The 18,621-nt window shown below is 43.0% G+C and overlaps 1 protein-coding gene across 4 annotated transcripts; it reads right to left on the bottom strand.

The window, feature by feature from the left end:
• Nucleotides 1-352: 352 nt before the first annotated feature.
• Tmem218 (transmembrane protein 218) lies at nt 353-16,353 on the bottom strand. Of its 4 annotated transcripts, none has more exons than XM_048343714.1 (6): nt 16,287-16,353; nt 15,493-15,597; nt 6,704-6,776; nt 6,211-6,370; nt 5,282-5,384; nt 353-857 (listed from the first exon to the last, which is right to left on the bottom strand). In XM_048343714.1, exons 4-6 carry the CDS (start codon nt 6,318-6,320, stop codon nt 726-728), a joined length of 345 nt encoding a protein of 114 aa, XP_048199671.1. In that variant the 5' UTR covers nt 6,321-6,370; nt 6,704-6,776; nt 15,493-15,597; nt 16,287-16,353; the 3' UTR covers nt 353-725. The 4 variants fall into 4 exon arrangements, with proteins under 4 accessions (XP_048199671.1, XP_048199673.1, XP_048199670.1 ...); XM_048343716.1 differs by having other exon boundaries at nt 6,211-6,367; nt 6,703-6,776; nt 16,269-16,341; XM_048343713.1 differs by having other exon boundaries at nt 16,269-16,341.
• Between the last annotated feature and the right edge of the window lie 2,268 nt (nt 16,354-18,621).

Here is an 18,621-nt window from a genome sequence, read left to right as displayed (position 1 = left end):
ACCAGTGGTTGTTCACCGATTTTATAGTGTTCTGTGGAATTATATGCATACAGTGATCAATAACCAACTCTAAACATGTGCTCCAAGTTAAAATATCCTTCTGAGCTTAAGTGCATTTCCTTTCCAGATGACTGCAATCTTTTTTTCTTTGGCCAGTCATGGGGCTTGAACTCAGGGCCTGAACAATGTCCCTGGCTTCTTTTTGCTCAAGGCTAGCACTCTACCACTTGAGCTTCAGTGCCATTCCGCATTTTTCTGTTTATGTGGTGCTAGGAGTTAAACCCAAGGCTTCATGCATGCATGAAGGCAAGCACTCTAGCACTAAGCCATATTCCCAGCCCCTGATTGCAATCTTAAAACTAAGAATCCTACAAACTACCAAAAAAGATCAGGTTCTTTTGTTGGACAACAGAAGAAAAAAAAATTCCCCCAAATCTACTACTAACAATTTGATAGAAAATGTACTCTAAGCAGATCAGCATAACTCTTTTCCTTTCAAAACAGATGGAAATCCTGAAGTGCAGGTTCTAAGAAGTCAGCTAGGACTCTGTGCCTGTAGGGTCAATTTTGTGATTTGTTTCTGGAAGCCAGAACTCAAGAGAGTTTTGTCGTAGTGGTAAATGGATATTCCTCCAGTCAGAAGATGCGAAAGCCATCCTCTTCTTCTCAAGATGACATCAAAATGAAGGGGAGGAGAAGAGTCTTGGTTTCCTCAGAAAAGACCATCAGGACCGCAGTGGTTTGGCATAGATCGGCTCCAGCACATGGTGGGTTAGAACCAAGAAGAGGCCTCCGAGAAAGACGATGCTGAGCAGAGTCAGTAGCACATAGCGGCCGATGAAAAAGGTATCCACGATCTAGAAAAAGAAAGCGAGCATCAAAATGAAAGCACTGCCACTCCAGCAGCCACTGTAATGTGAAACTGTGGTGAACACACCAAATCTGTGACGATGGATGAAATGTTTATTTGCCCCTATGCATTCCTTTCAGTAGCATGTTGCCCTCTGTATATACATGAATAAGAGAATCTTTTTCTCAAATCCCTGAGTTGGAGACACAGGTTTTTTTTTTAAAAAAAAAGGATGAATAAAGTACAGGAACAAATGGCTCAATTTAGAAGATGCATAAATGTTTTGGAGGACTTTTCTGTTCTGAAATCAGTTATCTAAGAGAGTTAGAAGAAATTAGCCTGATCTTAGGATGAATTATTTTTGTTAGCATTTTCATTATTGCCAGTTGCTCCTGGCTACTCAGTAGGCTGAGATCTGAGGAGGGTGGTTCGAAGTCAGTTCCAGTAGGAAAGACTCTTAGCTCCAACTAACTACCAAAGGAAGCTGGAAATGGAGCTGTGGCTCAAGTGGTAGAGCACTAGCCTTGGGCACAAAAGCTCAGGGGCAGTGCCTAGGCTCTAAGTTCAAGCCCAGGACAGGCACCCAAAACAAACCCAAACAACAATTTTCATTATGGAGGATCTTAATTACACTAAAATATGACAAGTTGCAAGCTGGGTGCCAGTGGTTCACAAACTACTTAGGAGGCTGAGATTTGAAGATTATAGTTTGAAAACCAGCTGGATGGGAAAGCTAACCACTAAAAAGCCTGGAGTTGTGGCTCAAATGGTAGAGAACCAGCCTTGAGTGAAAAAGCTAAGGGACAGTGCCCAGGCGCTGATTTCAAGATCTAGTACCAACATGAGAGCACACAGGCACGCACACGCACACGTGCGTGCGCACACACACACACACATACACACACAATTTCTATGTATAGAAGACCAAACCTTAAAAATCATCAACCCACTACTACTCAGAAAGGTTCATTTTCAAAACAAGAAGGTGCCTCTTTAAAGCTTTCATCGAAAGAGTTCTAAACCCTAATGTTCATTGCCCAGCATCCCACGGGAGAGAGAAAATGGCCGCTTGCCTGAGTTACTACAATGTAAAGATAAGTAGCTTGCCCCAAATTATGGAGCAGGCTGCCCGCTAACCAGTCAAAACTGGTACCCCATTTCCATTGGTCTTCACTGACAGAAACTTGAAACTGGTGTTGAGCTGGCTCTTCCCACTTGTCTGCTGTCTACTGGGAGAGCTCTATTCCCCACAGAGTACAATGGTACTCAAGACTGGTCAGGTAAAAGCAACTGAATGCATAGACCTAATGGAGCAGCAAAAAAAAAAAAAAAAAAAAAAACAAACCAACAAACCCAACAAAAAACCTCAAGTGACTTCACAGAAGCCTTGGAAAACCCATATATGTAAGAGAGAATCCAAAAGACCCAAGTGACTGGGGCAGTCAGAATAATGGCCCACACATTGCACATCTTAATCCCTGCAAAGTATGTGAAATCACATGGCAAAGGAGATTTAAGGTTCCTAATCAGCTGCCTTTACATAGGAAGTCAGCCTGGATTACCCAATGTAATCACAAAAGTGCTTCTTAAGAGAGGCAGAAAAAGAGGGTCAGTGTGCAAGAGATGTTAACTGCTGGCTTTGAAGATGAAGGAAGGAGGCTTCAGGCCAAGGACTGGGGGCAGCGTGGGTAGAAGGAGGAGGTGAGGAAATGGTTCTCCTCTAGAGCCACCAGCAAGGAATGCAGCCATGCTGACCCCTAGATTGGAGACCAGTGAGACTGACGGGGGAATTTATAACTTACAGAACTAGCAGATAGTAAGTCTGTGTGGTGAGTCACTACATTTGCAGTCATGTATTACAGCAGCATTAGAAAAATAGAGTGTCAATACAACAAGTGCCTGTCAAATGCTCAGTGAAATCTAAAGACACCAAGAAAGAGGCGGCTGCAGACACCCCATCTGCTCCAGAGATTACCCCAACAGTCAACTTACAATAAAGGTCAGTTTGATAAAACAACTTTAACATAACTTTGACCTTGGCTCTGGTACCGAACAAGTCTCTAGTGGGCTACATGTTTGCTCGTTCGACTGTTTCACTTTTTAATTAGCCAATTAGCAGGCCTTGGGTGCAGAAGGCCCAGCCCATGTATTATTGATACAGTATTGAGCCAGACTGTGGCAGGGGCCAGCTCTCAAAACCTGGAAATGAGAACTCCAATTCTGCTGGCCATGCTGACAAACAGATTTTGCTTAAACACCATTCTCTCCTGAGTCTGAAACTCCTACAACAGAGATGGACTGATTTCAAAACAGAGTTTGCTCTGTGTCTTCTTCCAGTGGTCACATCCATAGCTTCCATCATTCTTGCCCCTTAAAAGAATATCAGGGTGGGCACTGATTCCTAACTCTAGCCATGGCACCCATATACATTCAGAGTGGTTGTTAAATGTGAACAAAAAACCCAGGCACCCATGGAAGTAATTTCATGAATTTGTAAGGTAAGCTTAAGTTTCCTTTGAGTTTTCTGAGCTAATTTCCTTCCTTTTGCTATGGTTAGTCCTAGGCAGAGCTAAAGTATGTGTTCATTAATAATTAATAATGCATGAGTTCTGCAGACTCACCCTGATACTCTGCTGAGGCCCCAGAAATGTGGATTTTAAAGACAGAGTTCAGTTTGAATCCTTGCTATGTCTCTTCCTGTATATGTATGATCTTGGGCAAATTACTTTAATCTCTTACAGCCTCGGTCTCCTCACATATAAAATTGGTTAATACACTACTTAGGGCTGTCCTAAAGTTTAAATGAGATAATGCACACATGCCTAGCACATGACCTGGCAAAACAGTAATCCGTTATCATCCCTATATCACTTTATCAACCTTTATCATCATCACCACTTAAAAATCACAGAAATGGAAGGACAAAGGGTGAACAAATGTAGCAGTGGTACTCACTAGACACTATGTTAAAAATGAATTATACGGGGCTGGGGATATGGCCTAGTGGCAAGAGTGCTTGCCTCATATACATGAGGCCCTGGGTTCGATCCCCCAGCACCACATATACAGAAAATGGCCAGAAGTGGCGCTGTGGCTCAAGTGGCAGAGCGCTAGCCTTGAGCAAAAAGAAGCCAGGGACAGTGCTCCGGCCCTGAGTCCAAGCCCCAGGACTGGCAAAAAAAAAAAAAAAAGAATTATACAACTTGTGGGTGAGGATAGGAAGAGAAAAACTGGGAGAGAAAGAGGGAAGGGGTAACATTGTCCAAAGAGAAATATATTCTTCACCTACCTTACATAACTGTAACCTCTCTGTACATCACCTTAATAATAGCAATAAAAAAGGAAAATAAAAAGAAAGTGGAAGTTGAAAGAGTAATGGACAAAAGGCAAATGACAGAAACTGTATGGGTCTGACAGCAATCATGCACAGTAAAGCATGCAACAAATAAGAATGTGTGGTCTCCAGAGAAGGATGGGATGACAGAGATCTACTTTCAAGCTGGGCATTGATGGCTCATGCCTGTAATGCTAGCTACTCCAGAGACTGAGAGCTGAGGAGAGAGCTTGAAATCAATCTACGCAGACAAATCTGAGAGACTACCTCCAACTAAACAGCAAAAAAGCAGGAAGTGGAGGTGTGGTTCAAGTAGTAGAGTACCAGCCTTGAGTACAAGGCCCTGAGAACTCCAGCTGTAGTGCCAACACACACACACACACACACACACACACACACACACACACACATCTACTTTCAGAGGTGTCAGCTGGCAGATGTGGTCCCAGGAACGAGGACCAGAGGAATCGTTACTAGTGAGTTCATCTATGTCTTCACCTTCTGTTTCCCATAGCAATGCTTCTCGCTCCCCACTGCTCTTCTCTGTGCGGATACTTCTCTCCACATCACAAGTGGAAAAAGTCCACCACAGGGAGAAAGTCACATGGCTCAGTACCCTGAGAACACACTCATTCTGGCCCCAGATCTGAGGTTCTGAGCCAAGGCTACCTGCCGCATTGGAACGCTTCACTTTTTTGGCAGGCCTGTGCCTCTCCATTCCTAACTCAGTTTCCCTGTCTTTGTCCTCATAGTAGGGGGCAGCCTTTCAACACTGAATTTTGTTTAAATTGGAGATGAGACCAACTCAGTCTGTGTTTTGCAGGTAGGGCCAGAAGATCTTGGAGATTTAATTTTCCCTCTGAAAGTGGGAGAAAAGGAAGAGGGGGTAACAGTGTTCAAAAAGAAGTGTATTCATTACCTGACTTAGGTAGCTGTAACCTCCCTGTTCATCACCTTTACAATGAATGATAAAAAAATTTTTTAAATCTCTCTGAGCTCCCCCTACACACTGCTTCAACAGCACAATGCTAACACGTCGGGCGGCAGGAAAGGATGGCAGTTTAGCTCAGGAGGCAAATGAAACCAAGAGTTTTCACCTTCATTTCGACTTCCGGGGCTGGGAGTTCACTGGCTCGGGGGAAAAGCAATAGAACGGATGTGATGACCATAGCACCAAGGAAGACAAAAATGATGGAGAACCTGGGGCAATGAGACAAAGTATTAAAAGCTTGGCTTACAATTTCTCCCAACTAGTTGGGTCTGGCCTAGCTCTTCCCTGGGGGTCAACATTCTCTGTTTTGGTCCCTTGACAATGTCTAGACACCTGTTATACACAAGGCCTTTCTTCCTAGAGATACCAGCTTGGGCTTGTTCCTGTTATTCCAAGCTCCTAACAATGAGAACTCATAGTTTTCATCTGTGCTTCTGCCTAAAGTCATGTTTAAGAAAAAAAAAATCAAAACCTTTTCCCATATATCCACTTTAGTTGCTTTTCTGGCCAGAAAATTTTAGTGAATCTGTAACTCACTGCTCTTTACTGACAAGTTCTCTCCAGAATACAACTGTGGATTATTTGGGGGTCTGTTTATGTCCTCTCTCTGTCCCAAAGTCAAGTGCCTGGTATAGAGGGCCAGTTCAACTTACCAAATGCTTCTTTACTTAGCCTAGGCCTAGAGCCTTAAGAGACTGAGCAACATGGCATAAATCACAACAATTAAGAAAAACTCCCATGTGCGTCCTCTGAGACATTCAATAGGCAGCGAAAGCAGATTTTCTTGTCATCTCTTGTCTTTCTGCCATCTCCTCCACAGTAAGAACTGAAAAACCTACTTCCCTTCTCCTCCCACCTCTGCCTCAGAGCATAAATAACACAGTTAGTGCTTATGATAAGAGGTTAAAATGCAACTCGTTCAAACTGCCAGTAATTACAAAAATGATCTTCTGAATTCTAAATGTTTAATGAGCATCAGCGATTTTGCCTCTAATTGCTTTTACCTAGGATTCCCAACTGGAAAGCACGCCTTACCTAGCTATCCCGGAGGCTCTGGATAACAGCACACACAGCAGCAGCACCGACACCCAGAGCAAGGCGAGGATGAACACGCCGGCACCCACGCCCAGCACTGTGCCAGCCATCAGGGGGAGAGGGCACCAGGCAGGGGCTGCCTGCACCTGCTCCTGGTGTTCTGACAAATACAGAAAGCCCGAATTCAGTATGGGATGTGGCAACTGGGGCATCGTCACAGGTCTCCAGGTCTTCCATTTTCAGGATGCCGAGTCCCTGAATAGAAACTAGAGATTTAGAACACAAAACCTTTCTTTGAGGGAGATTGCTCTCAGCTCTGCACGCATCTCCTAAGAATGCTCTCTGAGTTGGCGTTTCTCCCTTCCACCCTTGGTAGAAGGCTGAACCTCATTACAAAACCCTAGCCAGGGCTGGTAGAAGGCCCAAGGCCTCACTCCAAGGCCAAACAGAAGTTGAAGCTTTGGTGAAATCCAGGGTATGAACTGTGACTTACCAGGCAATCACAAGACAGAACTCTCCACTCTGCTGTCCAGTTCTTATTCACAAAAGGGAGAAAACTTCCAGGCCTTAAGAGAAGAACAGGAGCTATCACTAATTGCAAACATTTACTATGTGCTAAGAACTTCACAGACCTATCTCATTTAATCATGGGTTCAAGCTTCTAGGAAGGGATTATGATTAACGGAGGAGGTACATGTGATATAACTTCAAAGGAGTATGGCTTAGTTTTCTATCTTGTGGCTTATAGCAACAGAAATTCTTTCAGTGGGGGTGTATGTGTGCTGGGGCTTGAATTCAGGGCGTGAGCTCTTTCCCTAAAGATTTTCACTCAAGGATGGCACTCCACCACTTGAGCCACAGGCTCCACTTCTGGCTTTCTGGTGGTTCACTGGAGATAAGAGTCTCACAGACTTTGTTGCCTGGGCCAGCTTTGAACTGTGACCATCATATCTCAACCTCCCAAGGAACTAGAATTACAAGAGTGAGCCACTGGCACCTGGTGTTTCTCACTGTTCTTGAGACCACAATTTTACAAGAAAGGTATTGTTAGAACTGGGCACTCTTGGAAAGGGGTCAGTGTGGCAAGTGCATGCTAGGCTGAGTTAGGAGTGGCCTGGCTCCCATCAATTTCTTTTTCTTTTTGTCAGTCATGGGACTTGAACTTGGAGCCTGGGAATTGTCCCTGAGCTCTTTTGCTCAAGGCTAGTGCTCTACCACTTTGAACCACAGCTCTACTTCCGGTTCTGATATCTAATCAGAGATAAAGAGTCTCACGGACTTTCCTGCCCAGGTTGACTGTGAACCATGATCCTCAGATCTCAGCCTCCTGAGAAGCTAGGATTACAGACATAAGCCATCAGCGCCCAGCTTCCCACTAGTTTCTGTAGCCTCACTGGGGAGCACTCTCCCCTTGTTAAAGCCTCATGGGCTCATCTCACTAATTCTACATGTCATGAATTTTCCCTCTGTGTCTTAGTATGCTGTGTCTATTGCCTAAATTCAAGCCTTAATCCCCAACTACCTCTGTTAGTTGCACCTCATTATGTTTCCACTTCTCCAGTCCTTCACTTTCTCAGATCTTCCCATACTGCCTATAGGTAACCCCCCAAAAGTTCCTCTCCATCACTCTATTTCTTCCAGAGTACTCTTCACCAGTGGTAGCTAACTGGTTTTGTTTTTTCTTCCCAGTACTGGGGATTGAATCCAGGGTCATGAATGCTAAACAAATGCTATCACTGAGCTACAGCTAAGCTTTTTATTCCTTTGCTTACAAGTTTATTTTCTGTCTCTCCAACTAACCTCAGGAGAGCAGAAACTTTGTCTTTCTCATTCAGGTAGTGTTAGTTGCCAGCACAGAGATTATATGCAAGAAGTATCTCTTGGATGAATACACAAAGCAGTGCTGATAAGCTGGCAAGAATCAAGTGTGGTCGCACGAAGACTTAGGAAGATGGCTGTAACTTCTGGTCAATCTGATGAGTAGAGCCAACAACATGTCTTACACAACACGGAACACACAGTGATCTTCAGTAAAACAGATTTAAAAGAATTTGACAGCCAGCCAGGTGCTGGTGGGTCACATCTGTAATCGTAGTCACTTAGGAAGCTGAGATCCAAGGATTAGTTTGAAGCCAGCCTGGGCAGCTAAGTCCATGAGACTCTTGTTTCCAATTAACCACCAAAAAGCTGCAGTGCTCAAGTGGTAGAGCACTAGCCTTGAGCACTAAAGCTCAGGGACAGCACCCAGGCCCTGAGTTCAAGCCCCAGGATGTTACAAAAAAAAGAGGACTAAATATGACTCAATATTGCATGCAAGATGAGAAAGAACAGTTCTAAATTAAAGAAGACTGACTCTAATTTCCCCAGCAGGTAACTGTCAATGATAACCTGTAGGTTTTATTAAGTGAAATATACATGTGTTAGTATAGCTAGATCTACATATAGGAAGCCAGGTACTGGGGACTCACATCTACAATCCTAGCTACTTGAGAGGCTGAGATCAGAAGGGTTGTGGTTCCAGGCTAGCCCAGGCAAAACAGTCCATTTTGGTGGAAGAAGCTGGGCATGGCAGTGTGTTCCTGGCACTGTAGCGATGATAGGAAGCCAAAAATAGGTGGATTGTTTTCTGGCAGGCTCATGCTCCGGCAGGAAAAGGGATCCTATTGTTGTGCCAAGTCGCAAGACCACCCCCAAGAAGACCACCAAGATTCAGACACTCCGAAATGCAAAAGCAAGGCAAGGCTTTATTTAACGAGCTGCCAACTCGGGCCTCGTCCTACCCACCAACACAGCGGAGGTTAGGAGGAAGCCCGAGCTGTGATTACACAGGGCTTATAAAGGCAAAGAACAAGGTTAAAACAATCAACTGTGCAAGCAAGATTAGAACACAGGTACAAATCTGATTGGCTCAGGGTTCGATTCTAAAATGGGGTTCACGTGGTGGGGCCTGACTTCAAAGTCTGGCACCTCACTATCTCAAAAATAATTAGTGCTCATTGCACTTTCTTAGGGCCAGAGATGTAGCTTAGTGGTAGAGTGCCTGCCTAGCAAGTTCAAAGCTTTGAATTCAAGCCTCAAGTAATATCAATAATAATAATGATGATGATGATGACAATGATGTATATGAATGCCATATAATATTCACATGAGTAGGATGAAAAAAATAAGAAAAGAAAATAGAAGAGGGGTGATGGTGGGTGAACAAAGCCAGGAAAATAAAAATACAGAACAAGACTGTAAATATAAACACAAATACAACAATCATGGTAAATGCAAACAGATCATATATGATTATTCAAAGATTCTCATATTGAATTTAAAAGAAATGAAAACTGCTCTTTACAAAAGCTACGAAAACAAACAAATCTGCCTAACCAGAGAGGCTGAAAATAAAGATTAAAAAAAACAACATACAAAGCAATTACTAACAAAGCAAATATCAGAGGAAGGAGGGAATGGGAAGATGTTCAATAGGCTGTGTTCTAGTTTTCCAAGATGACGAGTTCTGGAGCTCTGTTTTATAGTAACATAAATATACTTAATACTTTAACCATTTAGTAATGGTTAAAATGAGCTGGGAGCTGGTGGCTCACACTTGTAATCCTAGCTACTCAGGAGGCTGTGACGTAAGGATGGTGGTTCAAGCCAGCCTGGGCAGAAAAGGCCATGAGAGTCTTATTTCCAATTAACCACAGAAAAAACTGTAAATGGTTCTGTAGCTCAAGTGGTACAGTGCTAGCTTTGAGCAAAAAGAGCTTAGGGACAGTGCCTGAACCAAGTTCAAGGCCACTGTCCTGCAAAAAAATAAACCAAAGAAGCAAAACATGGTTAAGATGGTAAACCTGACATTGTATACTTCTTGTTACAATTGAAAATAACAAGTGAAAGCTGGGCACTACAGCTCACACCTGTAATTGTAGCTACTCAGGAGGCTGAGATCTGAGGATCACCGTTGAAAGCCAGCCCCAGTAGAAAAGTCCCCATGGGACTCTTCTCTCCAATTAACCACCCGAAAATCGGAAGTGGCACGTGGCTCAAAGTGGTAGAGCACTAGCCTTGAGCAAAAAGAGCTTACAGAGAGTGCCTGGGCCCTGAGTTCAAAGCTGATAACTGACAAAAACAAATAAATAAAATAACAAGTGAAACAAAGCAATCTTAGTATCAAGAAAAATATATGTAAAGTTTTGAAAAATACAAGAATGTCACAAAAATAATAATCCAGCAAAAAGATATCATTTAAAACAACTATGAAACTAACATCAAGAACTCATATATATGGATAAAATTGATATAACCACTTCAATAGATAAACCCACAAATTTAGTGATTTAATATACTCATTTACTAAGACATCCTTCAAATAAAAAATAAGAGTACTTGACAAAGAGAATATCTGAATGGCCAGCATATAAAAAGGAACTAAACTTCATTAATCATCAGGAAAATTACAAGTGAAAACCCAAAGGTAGTACCTGTATATACCCACCAGAAAAGCAAAAAGGAAAATGACAGACAACCAAGTATTAGCAAGTATGTACCGTAAGTAGAATATTCTATTCTTCTATTTCCAGATGTATTCCCAACACAAACGTGTACATAAGTTCACCAAAAGAGGGGTACAAAAAGGTCACTGCACCCCCAAATGGAAACAGCCCACATATTTACCAACAATCTATTCATTCACACAATGCACTAATATAAAGCAATGAAAATAAACCAACTACAAGCATACCCAATAATGGGAGAATTTTTTTTTTTTTTTTTTTTTTTTTTTTTTTGGCCAGTCCTGGGCCTTAGACTCAGGGCCTGAGCACTGTCCCTGGCTTCTCTTTGCTCAAGCTAGCACTCTACCACCTGAGCCACAGCGCCACTTCTGGCCATTTTCTGTATATGTGGTGCTGGGGAATTGAACCCAAGGCCTCATGTATACGAGGCAAGCACTCTTGCCACTAGGCCATATCCCCAGCCCATAATGGGAGAATTTTTACAAATACCAAGTTAAATAAAAGATACAGGCATAAATTATGTAACCCTAACACTTGAGAGGCTGAAAGAGGAGACTCATGAGTTCAAGGTCAGCCTAAGCTATACAGTGAAACCATATCCCAAACAAAATCAAAAAGGTCACACTGTATGGTGTGAACAATGCTCAAAAATAGGTCAAACTACTTTGGCAGGGAGAAGGGGGGAAGCTCGAAGCAAGAGAGTGTTTACCTTGTAGAACACCTTTGCTGGAGCACGTTCTGGAGTTCTGTTGAAACTGTTTCTTCATCTGGCTTTATTTGGGTCAGCTGTATCTAGCTATGCCTTTAGAATTTGTATACCATGTCTAATGTGTATTATACTTGACTAAAATTTTTGTTTTAAAGAAGGAATCTTAAGAAATGTATTGGCCAAATACAAAACATGTACTACATGGGTCCTGATTCAAATAAAGTAACTATAAAAACCCTTTATAAGATGACCAGGAAAATCCAAACAGTATCTAGATGTCTGATATTAAGGAATTTTTTTTCCAATGAAAAATACTCAAAAAATAAAAAAAAGGTATTGTATGAGCCAGGTGCTAGTGGCTCATACCTATAAACCTAGCTACTAAGGAGGACCCTCAGATATGAGGGTCTATGCTTTGAAGCTAGCCTAGCAGGAAAGTTCATGAGACCCTTATCTCCAATCAACCACCAAAAAGCCTGAAGTAGAACTGTGCCTCAAATGGTAGAGCTCTAGCCTTTAGCTAAAAAGCTAAGGGACAGCACCCAGGCCCTGAGTTCAAGCTCCATTACCAGCACACAGACACACAAAAATGGAACTGAAGACGCTTTATAACACACACACACACACACACACACACACACACACATACACACACGAAAACAAGAACAAAAATATGATTCTGGATATTTCATATTATTTGGGAGAGAGGATGAGGGACTAATATGAAATAAGACTGGTCATTAATTAGTTGCAAAAGTTAGATAACAGGTGAGCAGTTGTTGATAATACAGTTTCCTAAGCTCTGTGTGTGTGTGTGTGTGTGTGTGTGTCAGTTGTGGGGCTTGAGCTCAGAGGACAGTGGCTGGGCCCTTTTCGTGAGCTTTTTGTGCACAAGACTAGTGCTCTACCACTCTGAGCCATAGCTTCACTTCCGATTTTCTGGTGGTTCATTGGAGATAAGAGTCTCATGGACTTTTCCTGCTCCTGCTGGCTTTGAAAAGGTGATCCTTATATCTTGGCCTCCTGAGTAGCTAGGATTACAGGTGTGAGCCACCAGCATCCAGCTTCTAAACTTTTGAATATTTGAAACTTTCAGAGTATAAAGATGTGTACATATACATATTTGTGTATATGTGTGCACACAAATATGAACAAAGGATTTCTAAGAGTCATATAGCCAAACTTATAAAACTTCAAACTCTTTTTTTCCCCCAAGTACCCAGATAGAGAAATAAAGCAGCCCTGAATAGAAAGATAGATAATCCATGTTCCTAGGTGAGGTAGTTCAGTAAAAAGACCTCAATTTTTCTTAATCTATCAATTCAGCGCATTCTAACCAAAGCCTAAAAATAATTTCTTGTGGAACTTGAAAACGAATCCTAAATTCATACGGAAGAGTAAAGACCCAAGAATAGCTGAAACAATTTTGAGAACTAGGATGGCAACCTGCCCTCCTTGTTACCAACTGCTGCAGACACATTATAAAACCAAGGTAATTAAAACAGTGTGAGAGTGGTACAAAGACACATGGACCGAGCGCAGAGAGAGAGAGAGAGAGCCGTGCATTTGTGAGGATCTGGCACAGGAAGGCGTTGGCTGTTTGAGTCAGGGGGCAAAAGAGGGGCCACATAGGGGCGACAGCAAGAGTGATTACCCAACCAGAAAACAGTAAAAACTCCACCTCTACTTTGTATCATATACACAAGCCAATTTTAAATGGAAATAATTCATAATGAAATGGCATATGTTTAAATATGTGAATATTCAGGCTGACTGGGCTAGAATACATAATGAAGTACGGTAGTCAGATGCTTGCACCTAAACTTAGCATCACCACCGAGCGCAGAAGCTACAAAGGCAGACTCCGCAGGTGTGTTGCATTGGCAACTCAAATACCACGAGCTGTGCTGCCTTCACGTCTAGGATTTTTCTAGAGTAACAAACAACTCTTGTTCAAGTTCCAAACCACAAATTAGTATAATGTCTCTTTGATTTACATTCCTCAGCTGAATTATATTCCTGGAAATTTCACTATATTAAATTGTGCCCCCCCCATACCATTATGTTAATACACAAAGTGGAGTTAGGGTCTAGGAGAATGACAAATAAGTATTCTGTGGGAGACTCAAAAGTTGTACAGGATGCAGGACAATTCTTCACTTGGGGACACACACACATACATAAATGTGGCAAAAATGAAAGCCACAGTATACTTTTATTTTAAAATGTAAAAAAAGCTTTACATAACATGTATTATAATAGACATATACAGGAAAAGTATAAAAATATGTGCAGGAGTGATATGATAATTTCAGGAGTACTGAGAGGAGTGGAGCAGAATGGGGCCAGCAAAGAGAAAAGAAGGGATCTGAACTAAATCTGTGGTATTTTAAGGTCTTTACAATAAAAAGCATTGGCTGGAAGAGTAGCTCAGTGGCAGACTACTTGCCTAGCATTGTGAGGTCCTGGTATGATCCCCCATATGATAAATAAGGCAAAATAAAAGTTAAGCCAATGGCCAATATGCTGATATTCACTAATCTGGTTTAGGAGGGTTTTAATATTTGTCATACTACCCAATGTAATAATCTCTTGTTTTTAAGAGTTTGGGATCATTATTAATTTGCAAAGAGGTATGCAGTGATAGGGCACACACGTATGTACTGGGATCAGAGCCGAGATGGGTGATTGTTTAGACTATGATAGTCCTCCAGACAGGGAAATGTGAGGGTCTGAACTGCAGAAGAGAGAAAGCATTAAACAAAACAAAGGCTTCCAGTTTGAGTAGCTGAGCTGACAGTACTGGTCCTTACGGGGCGGGGCGGGGGGGGGGGCGGTCTTTTTCTTTTGGTCATAGTACTAAACTCAAGGCCTCCAACTTGTTGGGGAGGGACTAAACCACTGAGCCATGCCCCCGACTATGCTTTTCACTTTCTATCTAGTGGCATATCCATTGTGATCTGTGGACTTCAGGCTTCCTGCTATTTGATGATAGTCCCAGCACTACCTCATCTAATTCCTGCCATCATCTAGCTTCCCACCGTGGAGACAGAGTCTCACAGACTTGTCTGCTCATGCTAGCCTGGAACTATGATCCTCCCAAGCTCATTCTCTCGTGTAACTGAGGATGACAAGTGCAAGCTACTGTGCCCAGCTGTGCATTGAGAGGGGGGGGTCTTTGTCAGGATTGGCTTCAAAGTGTGATCCTCTCATTCAAAATCCACTGAATAGTCAGGATTACAGGTGTGAGTCATCAGTACCAAGCAAAAGAAAACTATTTAAGGATACTTTGGTACTGTTTTGCCTATCACACACATAACATGTTAAACCCAAACCAACTCTTAATACCTAGAATACAGGACAATGGTGTTGAAGATGATTAAGAAAACATTGCTCTCAATCCCCCTATAGAAGCTTTAAAACTATGGAGACAATGCTCTGTATAAGTGGGTATGGCTTTATGATTAATTAGCCCCAAACTCTTCTAATAATGAAGTCCTTCACTTTATAACCTAACCACACATCTTACTAAGCATAACAAGGAGAGGTTGGCTATAGTATAGAATGGTGCTATAGAAGAAACAATCATTTTGCTTTGTTAGTTCACTGTGAGAAAATACTTGTGATTATGTACCCTATGGAATAGCAAAATTATTTGAACCGGGTATGATTTAAACAACAAAAAAAGTGTTTTTAAAGATTCAGAACCTTTTCAAACCTTGTTTGAAAATTGATGGTTTAGTCAATCTCATTTCAAGAATAAGTCCACTTATGTGACACCGTGACATTTAAAGCAAGTGGCCTAATTCACTTAGAAAAGAATAACCTAAATTTGAATGCACAGTTTACTAGCTAACAACTGTAGGATTGGTTTTCTTCCTCTGTGCTCAATGCCAAAAATGATTTGTATGTGTGTATAGGGCATTTTTCCTGCTGAAGGTGACAAAGAAAATTGAAAGAGGCACACACTGAGGTGAGAGGGCTGGCCCTTCAACCCAGAGTTTATGGGATTAAACACAGTGCTCACGAACAGGCTCACAGAGAATATACTAAGATGACTTTACTTACTGCCTAGAACAAATGTAGACTGTGAGACGGGTACTGTGACTTAAGTGGTGCTGGTGGTGGGTGAAACCTCAGTCATTTAATGACTTTCCCTGGAACTCAAAAGCCCTTGAAAAACAAAAACAGCAGGTTACAGGAGACATTTGCTCTTTTGCGGAAATCCTTCTCAATTTCCTTTATCACTTGTTCCAATCCTACAAACAACAACAACAACAAAAACCCAACGGGGGGGGGGTAGTTTCACACATTTATTTTTCTCCTTTAAACACTTCCCTGTAATCTGAATGTGAAAATATGGGGAAACCACTAGGTTTTGTTATTAGTAACAAACAGGGTCTGCCATCTGCACCACCGAGCACAGCTCAGTACTGAGGCCCAGGGAACACCTAGCAACCAGGACTTCAGCTTCTCTCCTCCAACTGTTGCACATTCCAAGGGGCGGCAGGTGAAGACAGCGCCAAGTCTCATTGGGATACTCACTCAGCTACTCTTTTGAGAAGCTGGACATAGGTTAAAAATTTCGAACAGGCATTTGAGTCAGACAGAGGCATTTTACTTTCTCAAGAGCAAGAAACACAACAGCCCTTCCTTCTGGACCACCTGTCAAGTATTAGCTGCCAGGCCTTACGCCCAGCACCTCAAGGGGTTTGTGGGGTCCCCCGTGCTTTCAGCTCCCTCCTTCTTTTAGGCTCCGCAGCCCCAGGCTCTGCCCTTCGCCGTCTCCACGAGCGCTCGGGTCCCCTCGCCACCGCCTCCCCTCACTTGGCTCCCCAAGTTACCTCGGCCGCTACTCACACCTGAATCTGGCCTGCTCCAACCCGCACGGGCTTCCGTGTACTTAAGACGAATCACAAGTGAGCTGTTATTCAAACTGTTTCGGATTCGCCAATCAGCATCGCTCTTTCAATGTCCATCTTCCTCCTCATTAGTTTACGTTTGCCGAGGCTCCCGGCCGCGCTGAGTATGGTGGGTGGGCACGCCGTCCTCCGTTATGCTCTCCGATTGGTCAGTGTTTGTGCGTCCTGGGATTAGGCTCGGTTTCTATTGGATAGTGGCTCCTGGCTACTCCCCTACCTCCGTGTCAATCACCCTTTCCTCCTCAACCTTGGGGACCGCTGGCCAGGGTAGCCCGAGGGCGGGTGGTTGGGCTGCGTGGTGCTGCTTCTCCTGGCCTGGCTATCACCATGGAGATTGCGCGGTGGGAGGAGTATTACCGAAACCCGGGGAAGTCTGGGGGTTCTTAAAGCAGTCTATACCTCAGTGCCTGTTCCTAGGTCCTGTAGGGGCAGGATTTTGGAGGTAAGTCCGATCAGGCCCAGGATTGAAGAGTCCTTCCCTGTTTTATTTAGCGTTATCGTGTTACTTAGCATGATTTTCTTAGCCTTCGAGATACACGGAGGCAATGGTCATTCTAACCCAGGAACAGATTGGGGGAGAGGCCCCAGAGCAATCAAGTAAACCACCTTCACCAGGCAGCTGGAATGAGAGCGGCTCCCCTTTCAGCAGACTGCCCTGGCCAGAATTTGCCAAGATTTTTGTACCAAACGAAATCCATCAATCAGGACGACCAGAGAGCGGAGAACAAAGGCTACATACCTCACTGCAGAAGCGGGACAGGAAAACAGACAATAGCCGGTCACTGGTGGCTCACCTGTCATCCTAACGAATCAGGAGGCAGAGATCTGAGCATCGTGGCTCAAAGCCAGCCTAGGCAGTAAAGTCCAGTGACCTATTACTTCCAAACAGTTCATGGCTGTGATGAATACCTGAGAGAAACAACTGGAAGCAGGAAAGATTTGTTTGGGTTCATGTTTTCAGAGCCCCGGTTGAAGTCTGGAAGCTGAATGAGACAGGAAGGGGCTGGGGGACAATGGATATCTTTCTAGGACATGTCTACAGTGAGTGACTTCCTTCCTCCAGTCAGGTCCTATCTTCCACAAGTCCACCACCTCTCAATAGTCTATTCAAATCTGGAATTTATGTGGATGAATCCATTCATGTAGTCAGAGCCCTCAAGATCAAATCACTTCCCAGAGTCTCTCTTATGAACATTTGCTTGCTTAAGGGACCAAGCTTCCAATGTCTGAGCCTTTTGGAGCACACCTTTTATTCAAACCGTGATACTTTTTGAAAGGCAGAGTTTTGTCCCTAATCCCTGGCTGGACCATTCCCACCCTCTCTGCTTCCTGGTTATGATGTAAGATGACCATTCTCCCTCACACATACACACACACTGGGCTATAGTCTCATCTCAAACCCAGAGCAATGGAGCTAGTTGACCATAGGCTGAGTCATCAGAAATGCAGAGCCAAAATAGAACTTTTTTCCTCTAACTTGTTTCTCTCTGATCTTTTTTTCTGCCACAGCAACAGAAAACCGGCTGATACATATGCCCACATACTGGCATCTGTGTGCTTTCTACAAATACAAATAAGAAAAATATACACAGCAGCGATGGAGAGCAACATGGAAAGACACTGTATAACATAAAATCTTTTTTGTTGTTGTTTTATTTTTTGGTGGTACTGGTGTTTAAAGTCAGGACTTTGAGCCAGGCTACCATTTGAGCCACACCTCAAGCCCAGTAGACAACTTTTAAAGGGAGAATATAATATCTAGAGTGGAGTGAACATCTTCAATTCAGAAAGAGCAAAAGATGTTCGGGTGTCAGCATTCTTTCAGTTTTAATCCTTTCATCAGAAAATGAATACTCTTTCCTAATTAGGTGATGAGATTGGGTGGATAGAGCACAGAGGAGCTTAGGGATGGAATCCCTTTAATTTTATGCCTTTGACAGTACCAGCATTGGAACTTGACCTCTTTCTTGAATGCTTGGCTTGCTTGCTTGATTGGCATTCTACCACTTGAGCAATGTCTGTAGCCTGTCTTTGTGCGGTTATCTTGGAGCTAGAGTCTCAAGGATTTTTTTCCCCAGACTGGCTTTGAACCTCAATCCTCCAGATCTTAGTTTCCTGAATTATAATTACAAGCATAAGCCACCAGCCATGTGCTGAAGAATCCCTTCTTAAGGGACAGAAGAAATGTTATTTCCATTCAGGGAGGTGTAAGAAATTGAGAATACTACGTGTTCATTTCTTTGTGTGTGTGTTGTGTGTGTATGTCTGTGTGTAC

Source organism: Perognathus longimembris, chromosome 3 (assembly GCF_023159225.1).
Source record: "Perognathus longimembris pacificus isolate PPM17 chromosome 3, ASM2315922v1, whole genome shotgun sequence".
NCBI lineage: Eukaryota > Metazoa > Chordata > Mammalia > Rodentia > Heteromyidae > Perognathus > Perognathus longimembris.
Note: the sequence above shows the minus strand (reverse complement) of the source record. Positions and strands in the feature narration are given on the sequence as shown.